Genomic DNA, 18,862 nt, shown 5'->3' on the forward strand with positions numbered 1-18,862 from the left:
GCTTTTGCTTTGACAGTCAGCTTTTGCATTCTGGTGGGCATGTGTACACATGACTGCCTCTCCTTACCCCACCAGGGTGTAAGTTCCGTGGGGCCAGCCAGGAAGGTTTGACTCGTTTGCTTCACTCCCCGCCCCTCTGCACTCCTGGTCTTGAACATAGATTCTCAGAGAGATGGACTGTATAGTAGAGTATAGAATATTCTGGGCAAGTAGTCTCCTGTAACACATGCTGTTTTTGAATGTTTCCATGCACTTCTAAAGATGGTTGTGGGTGGTGAATGACATAGAGATAGTGTATTGAACATACTACAAGCTTTTCCCTTTCTCTGTGACATTGTTATAATCAGGTGACATTTTGGGAACAGCTAAGTTAGCTTTGAAACACTTTGTATAAAAATATCTTCTCTCTAGCAGATGTTTAAAAGCAATTAAGTGTTCTGTGAAATATAGTAACATGGTCCTGTTTTCTTCTTCCTTCTGTTAACCTCCAGAGACTTGGGAAATCTCAGTGTATCATTGAAATAATTGGACATTTGAAAAGACAAAATCGTGGCAAAGAACAGATTTCTGTGGCCTGTCATGCTCTTTCTATCAGATAAACTTGGATCACGTCATGACCTTGCTCAGAAACGTTAATCACTCCTTGCTTCCTAGAGAGGAAAGACCAGGCCCTTTCTTGTCTTTAGGTTAGAAGTGTGTAAGCTGCTGGTCTTACACACTTCTAGCCTCGTTCCACAGTGTTCTCTTTTACGTGCCTACTGTGCAGACAAAGCCAGTTTCTTGCTGTTTTCCTTGTCTGCTGTCTGGCAGCTGACTCCCTGCAGGTGTTTCTGTGCTCAGAGCACCCTCCATTTTACGCCCAGGACTGCAGACCTGAATTTCACTCATTTTTTTTTTTTTTTCCTGAAGCTGGAAATGGGGAGACAATCAGACAGACTCCCGCATGTGCCCGACTGGGATCCACCCGGCACGCCCACCAGGGGGCGATGCTCTGCCCACCAGGGGGCGATGCTCTGCCCATCTGGGCGTCGCTCTGCTGCTACCAGAGCCACTCTAGCGCCTGAAGCAGAGGCCATAGAGCCATCCCCAGCGCCCGGGCCATCTTTGCTCCAATGGAGCCTTGGCTGTGGAGGGGAAGAGAGAGACAGAGAGGAAGGAGAGGGGGAGGGGTGGAGAAGCAGATGGGCGCCTCTCCTGTGTGCCCTGGCCGGGAATCGAACCCGGGACTCCTGCACGCCAGGCCGACACTCTACCACTGAGCCAACCGGCCAGGGCCTGAATTTCACTCATTTTTAAGACACAGCTCACATTCCATTTCTGCAACGAAGCCTTCTTTGATTTCCTGCTAGACTTCTGCTTTCATATCAGTCTCTGTCTTATGACTTGTCTTTCCTGTATACTATTTGTACACTTGTGTTACCTGCCTTATCAGGCTAGAAGTTCCCGGGGGTCACACTTCATGTCAGATTTATCTGTGTTCTACCCCCTACCCCATTACATCCCTAGTTTAATCCACAAGTGGTCAGTAGGTATCAGTACTGAGTGAATCTCTGAACCATTTTTATATGGTGCAAAGTATTAATGAATGACAAAGCTGCTTTGTTTTGCTGTTGTACCATCACATTATCATCTAAAGCATTGGTTTTCAACCTTTTTACAGTTGGGGACTGGTGAAAATAGAACTATTTTGGGGACCGCTAAGGCAGAAATCACCCTGAGCATAAGCGAATTTGACTAAGATCATTGGGTCTATAATCTTCATAGAACATCCGGGTGGTCAACTCTTTCATGAATCAGCACGAAATTTCCGGAGCACCAGTCCATGGACTGGTGGTTGAGAAACAGTCTAAATTATCTAAGCTTTAATTCTAGACTCTAACAATATGCCCAAAACGAAAGTGATGTGTTGGGTGAAACAGTCACATTTGAAATTGTAATGCGTCTAATATGCCACCCTGTCCTCAAACCTGTCATGTCTTTCAGATCCTGTACACTGTGATTCCAGTCCACTACGTGTAAAGGGAACTATAAGTGCTCATAAATGTTTTTAGATTTGAATTTTGTTTTTTGATGGTGACATTTTATTTTTTTCCTTAGTGCATATTTGCCTGTGCTTTTATTTCTTCAAGCTATTGACTTTATGCTTTGTGCTTGTCTTATGTTGCAGATTAATATCCTTTCAAGAATTTGTAGCATTTGAATCTGTCCTGTGTGCCCCGGATGCATTATTCATGGTGGCCTTTCAGCTGTTTGACAGAACCGGCAAAGGAGAAGTGACTTTTGGTAAGGGGTGTGAGTGTGTGCGCACCTAAGTGACTGCAAGCTTGCGTAAGCATTTTCTTTTTTCTGGAAATGTATGCCGTGCTTTTAAAAAAATTAGCATATCCCTTTTAACAAAGTTATCAGTGTTTGCGGGCTGCAGTTCAACTGTCTTCCTGTTTGAAAAACACGAGCTTGTTAGTAGTTTGAAAATACTCTGGTTTCGTTTTAAGGCAAGGGAGAACGTGCCAGGACTTTTTCCCGGAGTCGTAGAATGTGAGAGCTAGACAGGACTTCTGTCCACTCCCTTCACCATCCGCAGTGCTTTCTTTTCACTGATAAAATGAAGTTCATCAGCTGACTAAGGACAAAAGAGACTCATGTCCCCAGGACTGTCCTTACCTTGTCCTCAGGGGACTGCTTGAGGCCAAAGGCGCTGCACAGGATGGTGGTCCGGGGGTGTACGTGGAGAACCTTGTTCTGAGCAGCCATCTCCTCACAGCTGGGTGGGCAGTGTATGCTGCTGCCGTCTTTATTCTGAAAGGCGGAACCATATTCACGGGATTAGCTGCAAAGCTGCAGAAAAGCCTAAAATCTCTTAAGTATTAGAAGAAAGGGAAGACCAGGAAGTGGTGGGGTAATAGTAAGTTCTTTTTTAAAAAAGACACCAGCTCCTGCAGCCAGGTTTGACAGAGGGCTGTGTTCCGCTTGGCTGCAGGGCGTCCAGCTGAGTTGCCCATGCTTGTGAACCTGCTTGACACAGCACTGCCCATGGAGAATTTCGGAGCCTTTTGGGGCACGTGCCCATTTTAAATATCTTTATTCATAGTGTTTAGTTCATTCAGACCTCGTGGGCTGTCTTACCTGATGGATTATGAGGAACAGACAGATGGGAGGAATAGAGATGTTACGGCAGAGCGCCGTACACTCTGGAGCGGTTCTGAGTGGCTCTGGAACTGGAGAGGCTTAGCCACTTTTTCTTTGAGCCAAGATAGTTATCCTCTCAGGTCTTCATTTTCCTGATCAAAAGTGAAGATAATAACTGTACCCGGTGTAGATAAGACAGTGTAATACCTTTATTCCAGCAGCCGTCCCCTTGCCCACCCACTCCTCCCTGTTCGTGTGACATGACAGTTATTTAAGGCTAGATAAGCCAGGGCAGAGGCAAAACACAGCTATTTGCCTGTTTCTGTTTCATATCATCTGGAAGCTCACACGCTGTCTGTTAACACTTCATGGACATTATTTAATATATAAAAATCCCTTGAATAATTTTAGTTTTTTTTCTCCCATCACCTAGTTCAGGGGTCGGGAAACTTTTTGGCTGAGAGAGCCATGAACGCCACATATTTTAAAATGTAATTCCATGAGAGCCATACAATGACCCATGTACGTTACGCATTATCCAATAAAAATTTGGTGTTGTCCCAGAGGACAGCTGTGATTGGCTCCAGCCACCCGCAACCATGAATATGAGCGGTAGGAAATGAATGGATTGTAATACATGAGAATGTTTTATATTTTTAACATTATTATTTTTTTAATAAAGATTTGTCTGCGAGCCGGATGCAGCCATCAAAAGAGCCACATCTGGCTCTGGCTCGCAAGCCATAGGTTCCCGACCCCTGACCTAATTCCTCTGAACAGCACTGTAAACACAACTTTTCAGTGGGACACCAATGAAAAATGTCCCCATTAAAATCTTTAAGTAATAAATGAGCTGTTAGTGCATGGTAGCATGGATTTGCCCGGTAGAAGCCAGTTGGAGGAAAAGGTTGTGGCAGCATTTCATTGGGGCACACAGAGATGAGCTTGCAAGTGTGTTCTCCTCGCCTTCATCCTCTCTGCAGAGGGGGACAGCTTGGCTGGAGATTGGGGACTGAGGAATGGACTTCCGATGTTCTCCTTGACCCTGATTAGTCTTCCCTTCATGGGCATGAGGTGTCAAGGGATGTTGGTGCCACCAGCCCCACCGCTGGCCTGAGGGAGGAAAGAAACAAGACTTGTACCAGCGCCGGGATGGACGGGTGTGTGTGTTACTGTCATTAGAAGAGAACAGAGGCCCTGGCCGGTTGGCTCAGTGGTAGAGCGTCGGCCTGGCGTGCGGAGGTCCCGGGTTCGATTCCCGGCCAGGGCACACAGGAGAAGCACCCATCTGCTTCTCCACCCCTCCCCCTCTCCTTCCTCTCTGTCTCTCTCTTCCCCTCCCGCATCCGAGGCTCCATTGGAGCAAAAGATGGCCCGGGTGCTGGGGATGGCTCCTTGGCCTCTGCCCCAGGCGCTAAAGTGGCTCTGGTCGTGGCAGAGCAACGCCCCGGAGGGGCAGAGCATCGCCCCCTGGTGGGTGTGCCGGGTGGATCCCGGTCGGGCGCATGCGGGAGTCTGTCTGACTGCCTCCCCGTTTCCAGCTTCAGAAAAAAAACAACAACAACAAAAAAAGAGAATAGAAGTGATCTGTGAATTGTAGGAAGAACTGTGGCAGGAGAACTCTCTTTCTGCTTCTTACTAGTGGTTTGTTGATGGACAACTCATTTCAGCTTGCTGATCCTTATTCTCCTCATCTGTAAAATCAGGTAATAACCTGCCTCACAGGACTCTGAAGGGGCCGTCTGGAAAACAAAATAATATCCCTGAAAGAACAAGAGAGGTTCTTCCTCCTCTTCTTGCTCTTCTTCCTCCTCTTCCTCCTCCTCTTCCTTTTCTTCCTCCTCCTCTTCCTCCTCCATCCTCTTCTTCCTCCTCTTCCTCTTTTTCCTCCTCCTCTTCTTCCTCTTCCTTCTCTCCTTCTTCCTCTTCCCCTTCTCCTCTTCCTCCTCCTCCTCTTCTTATCCTACTCCAGCTCCTCTTTCTCCTCACCTTTTCGCCCTCCCTTTATTTTTAACTAGCAGTTTAACCACTAGCCATCGGCCAGTGATCAGCACGCCATCTGTTCTGTGTTGAGCACAGCCCCATCTCTGAAAACTTAAGAGGTTGAAGTAAGCAACTGGGGCTGCCAAGGAGCTGAAATTCTGGCCGTGTCATTAGTAGCACGTGACTATTGTAGGAGAATGTCCAGCTCCTCTCCTAGGGCTTGCTTTCCTTGGGTAATTTCTCTCACATCTGCGGTCTCACAGAACGGAAGCAGGGTATATCCTGTATACATTTATGATGAGCTGATGGGATCATCATTCTCTGGGTGTCATAAAATGTCCCCTGGGCTTTTTGAGCTCCTAATCCCTGTTTAGGATTAAACTGAAAGAGATAGGAATTGTACAAAGAAGATAACGAAATGACCATGTAATTCCCAGAGTTGTCCAGTTGAGGGGATTGCTGTCTGTAATAGGCTTTTGTTCAAGGAATTGACAGAATGGGTGGCGGGGCAGCAGCCTAAAGAGTGTTTCAGAGGCATGTACCACCTGACTAGGTGGTGGCGCAGTGGATAGAGCATCAGACTGGGACGTGGACGACCCAGGTTCAAGACCCCAAGGTAGCCTGACCAGGCGGTGGTGCAGTGGATAGAGCATCGGACTGGGATGCGGAAGGACCCAGGTTCGAATCCCTGGGGTTGCCAGCTTGAGCGTGGGCTCATCTGGTTTGAGCAAAAAGCTCACTAGCATGGACCCAAGGTCACTGGCTCAAGCGGGGGGTTACTCAGTCTGCTGAAGGCCCGCGGTCATGGCACATACGAGAAAGCAATCAATGAACAACTACGGTGTCGCAACAAAAACTGATGATGGATACTTCTCATCTCTCTTCGTCCCTGTCTATCCCTCTCTCTGACTCTCTCTCTGTCCCTGTAAAAAACAAATTTAAAAAAAAATAAAAAAGACCCCGAGGTCACCAGCTTGAGTGCAGGCTCATCTGGTTTGAGCAAAAGCTCACCAGCTTGAACCCAAGGTTGCTGGCTTGATCAAGGGGTCACTTGGTCTGCTGAAGGCCCGCAGTCAGGACACATATGAGAAAGAAGTCAATGAACAACTAAGGTGTCACAATGAAAAACTGATGATTGATGCTTCTCATCTCTCTGCTTTCCTATCTTTCTCTCTGACTCTCTCTTTCTCTGCCAAAAAAAAAAAAAAAAATGTACCTTTTAGAAGAATCTAAAAGGTTGTATATTTTCTAAGAAACTTATAATGGGGTTGAAGGAAAAAAGTTTTTGTGAGTGGAAGATAAGAGGGCTTCCTGAGTCAATCCTGGTCTCCTAGACCCACAGTGTGAAGAGAGCGTCACCTGTGACCTGACCTGTGTGAGTGTGGTGGCACTGCTACCGCTGGTTACCTCCTTCGCCCCTTGTCAGTCTGTCACCCACAACGACCCTTTTGGATTTCAGAAGGTCGTCGCCCTGCGTGTGCATCTTTGGGTGGGAGGTGAGAGAGGAAGGGCTCTTTTTTTGCTTCTCAGCTTGGCTCAGTCATTTGGGGTCACCGGGTAAACACTTTACCCACGCTACAGCAGTTCACGCGGGGCCTTCCCACGGGCTGCAGGGGGTCTGGCTGGTGGCTGCAGACCCCCGTGCCCCAGCCTGCATCTCACCCAGAGGAGCCCGGTTACACTCTTCTTCTGCTTACACACAGGTTTCCATTTTAGAGCTTGTCTGAAGCAGGGCCTATCTGACTAAGCGCAGGCAGCAGGGTGTCCGCCAGCCAGCCAGCTGCGTTGCAGTTTCCACTGACGCTGATCCTGATGCTCAGCGAACAAAAGTCAGGTGGGGCGAGGGCAGATCACCAGGTGTCACGTTTCAGTGAGATCTTCTGTTTTCTCTGAGACCTGGTTTATGTTCACCATATTTTCATGTCCGATCACTCCTTGTGTCTGCTACAATGAAAAGATCTCGGTTGGATCAGTTTTGTTCCTTTGATCTAGTTTATTGTTCTCCTATTTCCTTTCAGGCAAAACATAATCTCCAGTATTCTTTCTTTCTTTTTCCCCCCTTACTCACCATTTTAATACTGCTGCCCACTATAACAAATTAAAATCTGTACACATGACAAAGTGAATTAAAGGTCCCAAAATGCAATATTTTTGGCAAAAGCGGGTACTAAGGATTTCGGCAGTCAACATTGCTACAGTAAAAACAGTGGCAAACAAGGATTTGGCACCCCATCCACAAAGTAGAAGCATGCCCTGTAAAGTGTATACTTTACCAGGCATCCCCAAACTACGGCCCGCGGGCCGCATGCGGCCTCCTGAGGCCGTTTATCTGGCCCCCCTCCGCACTTCCGGAAGGGGCACCTCTTTCACTGGTGGTCAGTGAGAGGAGCACTGTATGTGGCGGCCCTCCAACGGTCTGAGGGACAGTGAACTGACCCCCTGTGTAAAAAGTTTGGAGACCCCTGCTAGACGTTCCCCAACAGCAAGGGCCTAGAAGATGAAAACCAGGGGGCGTCTCTTACAAAATTCCCTGTGACTGAGATAGATGAGCAAGAATCAAAGTGCTCCGTTTAGTAGGGATATAGCAGCAAAGTCACTGGCTCTGACATTTAGCGATTTTCATTTCTGATTGGCAGCTGCCCTGGGTATGTCTGTATCCGAGAAGTCGACTTTATCATACTACATAAGTAGCATAAACTAGGTTAACCTTCAATTCTCAGCTTAAAAAAACAGAGAACTAGAATCTTATTACAGAACTCTCCAGTGTAATCACCATTTAGAAACAATAATGGTACTTTCAACTGGATAGTAACACAAATTTCATCCAAGAAAACCATCATTATAGCTGCAATAACTGAAGAATTTCATAATTAGAGAAATAGTGTAGTCTGACCATACCAAGAGTTAAAAACAAAGAGTGCCTACTAATAGCAGTATTTTCAACATAACCTGCTCATGTCATGTGCATAGTTGAGACTGTGTGTTTTAATAAAGATTCTTTTGCAGACAAAGAAGTAAATTTTAGTAAAGTTATTCTTGGTGGAAAAAATACTTGACACTACTCACAGTCTGTTAAAAAGGGAAAAGAAAGAGTAAGCTGTATATTGAAGTTCAGGAATGCAGCACCTCAACTTCACATCTGCCCCAAACATTTGAGCTTATGAAATCCAAGTGATGTCTTGATTTGTCTTCTACAGTTATTCTAATGCCAGTGTCTGACTTTAGCATCTCATGTCAATAAGTTCCATAGTGCAGAAGATGTGCTACAGAACGCTAAGAGTCTGCGTGCTGCCGCCATCCCTGGTCTGGTTCCTGCTCGCCGCCACCCACAGACCGCAGGAGTTCCCGTCTCAGCACTTCACACTGTGATAACTTCCATTCATAGCCACATCTTCCATAAAGTCCACACTCCTTTAAGTTGTGTTTTTGTTTGTTTGTTTTGTATTTTTCTGAAGTTGGAAACAGGGAGGCAGTCAGACTCCCGGGATCCACCCGGCATGCCCACCAGAAGGTGATGCTCTGCCCATCTGGGGCGTCGCTTTTTTGCAACCAGAGCCATTTTAGCGCCTGAGGCAGAGGCCATGGAGCCATCCCCAGCGCCCGGGCCATCTTTGCTCCAGTGGAGCCTTGGCTGTGGGAGGGGAAGAGAGAGAGAGGAAGGAGAGGGAGAGGGATGGAGAAGCAGATGGGCGCTTCTCCTGTGTGCCCTGGCCGGGAATCGAACCCGGGATTCCTGCATGCCAGGCCGACACCCTACCACTGAGCCAACCGGCCAGTGCTTTAAGTTGTTTTTAATGATGATCTGTGCCAGCATCAAAGGCCAACTGCATTCTTGCTGCATGTGGCACAGGTGAAGGGGGTGTTGGTCTCTTCAGTAAGTAGTTTTGTGATAAGTTTCTTAGTTCTTTCTGTTCAGATCTGCAGACTGGCTCTGGATGTAAGCAGTTGCTTCTTTGTATGTACCTATGTCTTCTGGATAACAGAGAGTTAATGGACTCCCCTTTATTTTTTCTTCAAAAAGATCTTTCTTGTTGAGGAAGAGAATGATGGAAGTCTCTGGAGATTGTTTGCTGTTACAAAAGCTGTTGGTTTCATGGTTCTTGCATTTGGTTCGTCTCCTTATCCTAAGCCAGAACAAGGTCATAACCCCTGAGGGCCATACAGACGATAACTTGTCACCCCCTCTAAAGAGCGCATCCACATTTTTCATTCTGATCATTGGCCACCTGCATCAAACATCTTAAAGCAACATTATATCAATTATAAATCTCAATGCTGTCATTTGAGGAATTTTTTTTTTTTTTTTTTTTTTTTTTGGTATTTTTCTGAAGCTGGAAACGGAGAGAGACAGTCAGATAGACTCCCGCATGCGCCCGACAGGGATCCACCCGGCACGCCCACCAGGGGCGATGCTCTGCCCACCAGGGGGCAATGACCAGAGCCACTCTACCGCCTGGGGCAGAGGCCAAGGAGCCATCCCCAGCACCCGGGCCATCTTTGCTCCAATGGAGCCTCGCTGCGGGAGGGGAAGAGAGAGACAGAGAGGAAGGAGGGGGGGGGGTGGAGAAGCAAATGGGCACTTCTCCTATGTGCCCTGGCCGGGAATCGAACCCGGGTCCCCTGCACGCCAAGCCAACGCTCTACCGCTGAGCCAACCGGCCAGGGCCTGAGGAAATATTTATAAAATTGTCAATTTATAATATTTAAGGCCTTATCATTTTAAAATTTACATATTTTGAGTCTCAGCATGATTTTCTTTTTTTTTAAGCATTACGTTTTATATTAGACCAAGGACAGTAGACTTGCTTCTCTAAAGAGCCAGATAGTATTTTGTTCTTTGTGGGCCGTAGGTTCTCTGTTGCAACTACGCAGCTCTGCTGTTCCCATGGACAGTGTGTAAATAATGGGTGTGGCTGTGTTCCAATAAAACTTTATTTATAAAAAAAACAGCTGGTGAGCCAATGGAATATAGTTTGCCACCTCCACCATCAGAGTATTAACAGAAACATATAGAAGTTGGTGATGTTAAGATTAGGAATTAAGACGCTTCGTAGAATGGATATGTTGCGATGACAGCTGAGTATTTACAATGAGCTATGAAACAACAGAGGTTCTCTTTGTCAGTAATATGGTTTGGTGACTTCATTGATAAAGTGACCTTGGAGCACAGATTTGAAAGAGGTAAAGGAACTGATCGTGTAGATACAGGGATGGAGGAGATACAGGATGGAGGTAAAGGAACTGATCGTGTAGATACAGGGATGGAGGAGATACAGGATGGAGGTAAAGGAACTGATCGTATAGATACAGGGATGGAGGGGGAGAGACTGTCCCGGGTACAAGGAATGGCCGTTGCCCAGGTTTGCAAGCTGGAGTGTGTTTGTACCTTTGAGGAATAGCAAGAAGGACTCTGGTGAACTGAGAGAGGCAGGGAAGCCTAGTAGGATAAGAGCTTGGAGAAGTAACAGATTTGGTCAAGTGGGGCCCTCTAGATTAAGGCTAGGACTTGGGCTTTGGTAGAAAGGGAACTGAACAACCACTGCAGGATTTTTTTTAGCACAGGAGTGACATGGCCTGGTTTATGTTCTAACAGGATCACTCTGGCTGCTGTGCTGAGAATGGAAAATAGAAGAGCCAGACTAGAAAGAGAAAGAATAGGCAGGAGGCTATTGCAGCAGTACAGCCGAGGGATCACAGTGGCCAGGCCAAAGTGAAGTCAGGGGTATTTTGAAGAGAGAACCAACAGAACCAATAAGATTCTCTGATGGATTGGACAGTCCTTGGCCAGATCCACTAGAAGGGTGGAATTATCACCAAGATGGGAGTAGCAACTGCATGCTTGACAGTGGGAAGGAGAACAGGAGTTCCCTTGGGACATATTAGTTTGACGCCTATTGGAAATCTAAGTGAGGATGTCCAGGAGGCACTTAGATATATGACTGTGACATTGGGAGGTAGTTAATGCATTTGGTTGATTCTTGTATTTGCCTTGACCAGGGACCGAACTTGCATAATCTCCTGATATAGAAGGAAAGGAACTCTCATGTTTTTTCTATAGTTGATCTCTTACTGTATAACCTCCCCACCCCCACAGGTAAGGACTTTATATGTAGTTTAGTATTTAATTCTTACTTCCTAGGAGATGCATATTATTACAGTTCTCATTTTTCTGCTGAGGAAATAGCCTTGGGGACTGTCCACAGTCATGGAGTTCCCTGTCATAGAGCGAGGTAGCAGCCTGATGGTGGCCACGTGCTGCTTCTCTGTGCCTTACTGCCTCCCGCTGGCAGTGTGATGCTCTGAGAGGGACGCCCTTCCTTTGAAAGCCAGATGGGCGCCAATTAATACATAGTGGTTTCAATCAATGTCACACATTAGGGAGATTTAATAATTTTTCAGGAAGGAGCAAGGAACAGTAAGCAAAAGCATTAGTTAAGATTTTGTTTCTATGACCAGAATGGCAAGTAGTTATAAGGAAGAGCTTCCCTGGATTAGAGTTCTCAGTATACATAGAAAGTTGCCTCGGTTACCCAGACATCCAGATAATTTGTTGAAATTCACTTGACAGGGGCATTACCCAGGGAGCGTTATCTTTTCACATGCACAGAATTATGAGTGGAGAGGCGAATCAGAGTAGCAGGGTGGGCGGAGGGTGGTTTGTACAGGTTGAGGGTAGTGGAGGAGGCCCTTGATTGAAATGCGCAGTTTAAGAGACACAGGTGCTCAGGGAGAGAGCTCTGTGGGGTGAAGCACCCCACCCTAGCTTCTAGGAGTAGGAGTCTTTATTCAATAGAAGTAGCAGTTGGGTGTCTCGAAGAGTTCTTCAGAGGACAGGGACAGGATCCAAATGATGCTTGAAAAAGATGGGTTTTGATGTGTTAATTGGATTGGGGCAAAGCCCGAGGCAGACGTGCTTAGGGACCTTGTGTAGGCTTCCAGGTGCCACTGTGACGCTGCTAGGGGATCCCTCCCATTAGGTGAGTGGAAGAACTGAAAGTCAGGGCTTTGAAGGACTTACTGGCCTCTGAGCAGGTCAGTGTGGACAGGTTGTGAGTGGTAGTTTCCTAGACACCTTTGTTTTGCCAGTTTCTTAATGTTGCTGGGAGAGCAAAGTCTTTTCATTATACACCTTAAGAAAGTATGTGTGTGTGCGTTTGTGTGTTTAATGAAACTGTTCATCTGATATATTTAGTGTACCCACCAGTTATGGGTCTTTTAATGATGCCATTTTAACATTAACTCTTCTGGTCTTCAGTATTTCTTCCGTTGTTGTATCTACAGTAGACAACAATAATCCAGCTGAATAGTAATAGGGAACCTGAATGTTACTTTTGTCTCGTGATAGTTGCTATCGGACCCCCTAAAAATTCTAAGTATATTCTATACCTCAGCGCTTCCTTAGCTTGAAACCTAAAATTTTTGTTTGCGTAATGCCATGGTGTGTTTTTCTCTTCCTTTAACTTATCTTTTTTATTATATTGAACAAAATTTCATGATACGTTTTATGTGCAGTTTTAAAGTTATCATTGTTTTATAAGTATATAAACATATGTATGCAACTTCATTACCTGTGTGTGGTGGGATGTATGGGGGTCTGCAGTTTTTTATTGAACTTTGAAGACGGGTTCTCAACTTTGGGTTCTACGTAAGTGTCAGGGAGTTCATGAATGGCTGTAATTGTTAATAGTATTCTGTCTAAATGAGCATTTGCTTTTAGCAAATCTCAAAGGGGTCAGTGACCCACTAAAAGGTAAGAACTGCTTTTTATAGAGAGACGGTTGAACATGTGGGCGTATATCTTATTTAAGACTTTTCCAGCATTGTTTTAGAAACTTCAGTATAATGTGGTCTGCCCCCTTGCCATGCTGGGAGACTTGGGCTGGCTTGCTGCTTCCATTGGCCTGGCATCCAATAGAAACTAGTCAAGTCTAGCGCTTTTATTGGACACTACTGTGCCCTTTTAACCTTTCATCTTTACTATTGGATACGATTATAAGCTTGTGAATTTTAAAATGGTGTTTCCTGTTTATGTCAGTAAGCGTTGTATGAAAAAAATATTCTTCCACTAGACAATCATAAAGCCTAAAATTTTTAGTTTATTAAGGCTCTGAGAAGTCCTGCAGAAAATATAAATCTATTTATCTTTGTTGAACTCACTTGAACAGGACCTTTCTTTTGTGTGTGAGACCTAAACAAAATCCACAGAACCGAGGAAGCAATTTCTCCTGTCCTTCTCACGTTGATTCCCTGACGTGGACGGAGGGGCCCTAGTCTGTGTTCACAGTTAGATTCTGTCCAGGAACACCTGCTGTGATGAGAAGGAAGTTAGCATGCTCTGGGAATACAGACAGGCTAGATGGCAGGAGGAAATATGTGCAAACTACCCACTTCAGTCATTTTGGTTCAAGTCTCAGAAAATGATGAGACTTAAAAAGTATGGAAATGAGAAGATTTTTGAAGGTAAGCACCCAAATGTAATTATAAATTTAAAAGCTAAGGGAATGTCAGTATTGGACTAGAAGAAAACAAAACGTTAGCTTTAATTTTTGAAGCTCACTGGAAAGAGGGTCATTTATTTACTATCTTTGTAAAGATACTTGAAAAATGAAATATTCAAGAAGATACTGGAGTGGGGGCATGGTTAAGAATCAGAAGGAGGCCTGACCTGTGGTGGCACAGTGGATAAAGCATCGACCTGGAAATGCTGAGGTCGCTGGTTCGAAACCCTGGGCTTGTCTGGTCAAGGCACATATGGGAGTTGATGCTTCTAGCTCCTCCCCTCTTCTCTCTATCTCTCTCTCTCCCTCTCTCTCTCCTCTCTAAAAATGAATAAATAAAATTAAAAAAAAAATCAGAAGGAACATTATTTGGGGGATGTTTTTTAATATTGATTCTGATTTTGGTGTTTCACAAAAATAATGTGTTATGTTGGTGGAAGAAACATATCACCCTACAAAAGATTTTATTTTATCTTATTTTGAGACCTGAGCGTATTTCCTTAAACACATTCCAGTGGAGAATAAGAATCCTGAATGAGGACAGTTTTGAATGACCTCTATGAGGATAAGAGTTGTGGCATGCCAGGGTACGGAGTGTCATGCCTGAGATCCCAGAGACTCTTCAGAAGCTGTTCCAGTTCATTGGGTCAAAAATCCACTATTTACGGAAAGCTAAATACGGATTTGCACGATTGACCATAATGGCTTCAATTTTGCAAGATAGTAGTATCAGAGAGCACTTCCAGTTGGTGGGATAATTTGAGAATCGCCCATGCTTCAAAGAGCTAAAGTATTGTACTTTTTGCTACTTCATGACTCCGTTTTAAAAACAGGGAGGGGAGTTGGTGGGAAGGCTTGTTGAGAAGGTGAGAGAATGTCAATTGGAGAGTAAGTCACAGTAACCATGTGAAGCCCCTTCTTAGTTAACAACTGCCTGAAGGTTAACCTTGCTTTAGTAGACTGTTAGAGAGGCCACACTGGGACTTCCACCCCTGTTGTGTGTAAGTGTGTGTGTGTGTGTGTGTGTGTGTGTGTGTGTGTGTGTGTGTGAAAAAGGGAGAAGAGACTTTGTGAATAGGAAGGGTGTGGAGAACAGAAAGCTAACAGTAGATCTTAAAACTTGGAGCACTGGGAAAGTTTGACTCTTTCAAAGTGTACTGCTTATTTAAAAATAGTCAAATTATACTATTATTCTTTCAGTGTGAGACGGAGATAAAAACACAGTTTTTCTAAATTGGAAAATTCGCTGTAATCTTGCTTCTAACGACAGTTGCAAGGCAATTTTTGCTTGATAGGTTCGTAAAGGAAACAAAACCAAGAACATACTGGTAGTTCTCAGAGAAAATTACAGTTTAGGTATATGTTGGGGGTGGATAGTTAGACATTTTAATTGAAATAAAATAGCTTGATACTAACATGGGATCACTGTGGGTATACATTTGTAGTACCTCTGCTCTTGAAAGCATTTAGGTAGGGTTAAATGTCTGTTAATGCCTTTGCAAGAAAATTATTTTTGATAACATTCATCTAAGGAAACTAGCATAGGAAATTGGTTTAAAAACAATATAGATATTATACTTGCATTTAGTGAATGAATAAGCATTTCAAAGGGTTGGCGCTGTTTTGGTGGTGTGCTTCTCTAGTGGTGAGGGGATTTGACAATAATTAACACAGCAGATGATTAAAGCAAGCGTACACATCTGGTGAGTGACCACAGTCTGCTCTATGCCTCCAAACACCATTTTAAGTGACCTACTTTTGATATTCTGCTAATGATTTATTCTATTAATTCGAAAATGATGTTTTTTTAGCAGATAGGCTGAATACATCTCAGTTGTTGACCTCTCTTGCTGTTGGTTTAAATAATGCATGTGGCAGAAGATTAGTATCGAATGCTTCAATACCTGCTGGCCTTTAACCTATTTTGTTGTTGTTAACCAACATTCACTACCATGACTTAAACAGCATATTCATCTTGAGGATTTATAGGTCCATCAGGTTTTAGACTAGAAAGGACTCTTAGCAAGAAACAGACCACGGGTTCTCATTGTTATTGCGCGGTGGTGTTCATTACAACCATGGACGCCCTGGCTCCATCTCAAATCCACTGAATCAGAATCTTTGGGCGTGGGGCTCAGGAATGTGTTTTGAGCAAACTCTCCAAGGCAACGTGGTTCACACTGCAAGTGAACAATGGCTGGGGTAGTTCATGGAGGTGGAAACAGGTGCAAAGAGGGAAAGGTGACTGGTTTTGTAGGGATCACAAAACCCTGGCCCTACCTGAAGGACAGTGTTCTTTCCTAGGATGTCACATGACCTCATTGCAGGGTAGTCCATCCCTCATAAGTACAAGACTGGAAGAGTTTTAAATTAGCACTAATTTTTACATATGCCAACACTACTTATGATTTCAATGTAGTAGTCATCTCCACTTGTCTGTGTATCTGTGTGTGCGTGCGCACGCGTTTATTTATTTATTTTTCCAAAGTTGGAAGCAGGGAGGCAGTCAGATTCCCGCATGTGCCCGACCAGGATCCACCTGGCATGCCCACTAGGGGGCGATGCTCTGCCCATCTGAGGCGTTGCTCCATTGTGGCCGGAGCCATTCTAGCGCCTGAGGCGGAGGCCATGGGATCGTCCTCAGTGCCTGGCCCAACTTTGCTCCAGTGGAGCCTTGGCTACAGGAGGGGAAGAGAGAGACTGAAAGGAAGGAGAAGGGGAAGGGTGGAGAAGCAGATGGGTGCTTCTCCTGTGTGTCCTGACCAGGAATTGAACCCGGGACTTCCACATGCAGAGCCAATGCTCTACTGCTGAGCCAACTGGCCAGGGCCTGTGCTTATTTTTTGGAAGATGCTTTTCACTGCTGTACCTACATGTTCAGAATAAGACTAATACAAAGTTTGCAGGGCCTTAGAGTGAACTCCATTTTAATGAGAAGGGTTGCGTGTATGAAGGACTTATTCTGTGCTAACTCTGTTTTAATGGCCCCCATTTACCCCTGGAACTTCCTGGAGAGACTCTGAATTGTAGCCAGGATACTTCTCTCCTCCTCAGACCCTTAACTATGATTAATATAAAAAGACACTTGTCAAAAGGGCTTGAGATGGCAACCTTGATATCGGAAGCATGTGGCAGCAGAGACAGGTCTGCACCCACTTACTCCATTATGTCGTTTAACTTACGAATACAACAATTTGTCTCTGCTCCCTGCTTAAAAGACGATGGCCGCATAAGCTGTTGTTAACTGTATCAGCAGGGTGGAATATTACTGCCCTTGAAGTGAAACCACAGCTTTCTCTTGAGGACTGAGCAATGGAAAAAGGGCCCCATTGAAACTTCTCAAGGATCAAGTGCGGCTTGTTTAGCCACTCTCCCTTTGCCTTCGAAGCGACCGCTTTCGGGTTTAACAGAAACATCCCCTTTATGTTTATTGTATTAATGAAACTTTTAGGATCCATGAGAGACAGATTATTATGATTCAGTGTTTGAAATAATGTGGCTTGATGAACCTTTTTTATTTTAATGGGAAACTCGTTTCCGTTGATTTGCAGCTTCAAAAAGTGAATCGTTTGGAAATTAAAGTGCATTAATTTAGTTATTCTGTATGGAAACAAAAACGTGGCAAGTTAAAATTTGCATAAGGGAAGACCTTGATGATTTCAGATTATAGTGTGGGGGAGGTTAAGGAATAAGAGCCCATAGAATTTGTAAAAACAGATTCAGTCTAACCACTTAGTGGCATGTGCAAGTAATTTGCCAATTAAATATTTCTAGTTATCTGAACGATCTTCAAAGCAAAGAGTGGAGGTTCTTAATCTTTCTTAATTTCATACTTTCAGAAACATAAAAGAAAATTACTTAGGTTTTGATCACATTTTGTTCAAAATTTTAATATGTGAGCTATGAGAAGGTTGGATTTTCAGTATTTGAGGAAAATTATTGCTCTTTGAGAAATGTATAAGCTATGACATTTCCAAATCACACTGTGTCTGATCCTTTTTTATATCATTCATAAATATTTGGTGCCCAGAAAACATCTTTCCTTATAATTAAGACTTTAGATGTGGGAGTGTTAGCATTGGTCACCTACGATGTTTCAGAACACTGAGCTAAGCATGCTTAGCTCCAGAACAACCCCCTAAGATACATGTTTTATTCCCATTTTACAGATTGAGTAAGTTAGTAAATCGAGTTGAAGTAATTGACCTAATATCACTCATTAGTAAGAGGTGGAGCTGACAGTCTCAGGGTTTTTTAAAGTAGCTTTGGCCCTGGCCTGTTGGTTCAGTGGTAGAGTGACAGCCAGGCATATGGAAGTCCTGGGTTTCATTGCCCGCCAGGGCACACAAGAGAAGCGCCCATCTGCTTCTCCACCCCTCCCCCTCTCCTTTCTCTCTATCTCTCTCCTCCCCTCCAGCAGCCAAGGCTCCACTGGAGCAAAGTTGGCCCGGGCGCTGAGGATGGCTCCATGGCCTCTGCCTCAGGCTCTGGAATGGCTCTGGTTGTAACGGAGCAACGCCCCAGATGGGAAGAGAATCACTCCCTAGTGGGCTTGCCGGGTGGATCCTGGTCAGGCACACATGGGAATCTGTCTCTCTGTTTCCTCAGTTTTCACTTCAGAAAAATACCAAAAAAAAAAAAAAAATTAAAAGTAGCTTTATTACACTCATGCAAAGTATAATTCAATGGTTTTTTGTTTGTTTGCAGATTTGTACAACTATCGGCACAATTTCAGAACATTTTCATCACTCCACCAAGAAACAGCATACTTTAGCAATTCCACTCCCCCCTCTCATTTTCCCCATTTCTTCTCATCCTGTGCAATCTACTTTCTGTCCCTACAGACTTGCCTGTTCTGGAGAGTTGATATAAATGGAATCATATAGTATGTGATCTTTTGTGACTGGCTTCTTAGCGTAATGTTTTCAAGGTTCATCCACATTGTAGCATGTAACAGCACCATATTCCGTTTTATTGATGAATAATAACGTATTGTTATGAATAATATCACATTTTTCTTACCCATCCTTCAGTTAATAGACATTTCAATTGTTTCTACTTTTTGGCTACTATGAATAATGCTGCTATGAACATTTGTGTATAGGTTTTTGTGTGAACATATGTTTTCATTTCTCTTGGATATGTACCTAGGAGTGGAATTGCTGGATCATATGGTAACTATGTTTAACTTTTTGAAGAACTGCCAAGCTGTTCCAAAGCAACTGCATCATTTTACATTCCCCTCAGCAGTGTTA

At 44.4% G+C, this 18,862-nt stretch overlaps 1 protein-coding gene across 1 annotated transcript in view; it reads left to right on the plus strand.

Moving 5' to 3' along the window:
- SLC25A13 (solute carrier family 25 member 13) overlaps positions 1-18,862 on the plus strand; it is a 188,539-nt gene that overhangs the window by 68,090 nt on the left and 101,587 nt on the right. Inside the window, exon 4 of the mRNA XM_066354073.1 lies at positions 2,168-2,283. Coding sequence (XP_066210170.1) covers positions 2,168-2,283 — 116 coding nt within the window. The remainder of the gene's footprint in view (positions 1-2,167; positions 2,284-18,862) is intronic.

This window comes from Saccopteryx leptura, chromosome 12 (assembly GCF_036850995.1).
Source record: "Saccopteryx leptura isolate mSacLep1 chromosome 12, mSacLep1_pri_phased_curated, whole genome shotgun sequence".
Taxonomy (NCBI): Eukaryota; Metazoa; Chordata; class Mammalia; order Chiroptera; family Emballonuridae; genus Saccopteryx; species Saccopteryx leptura.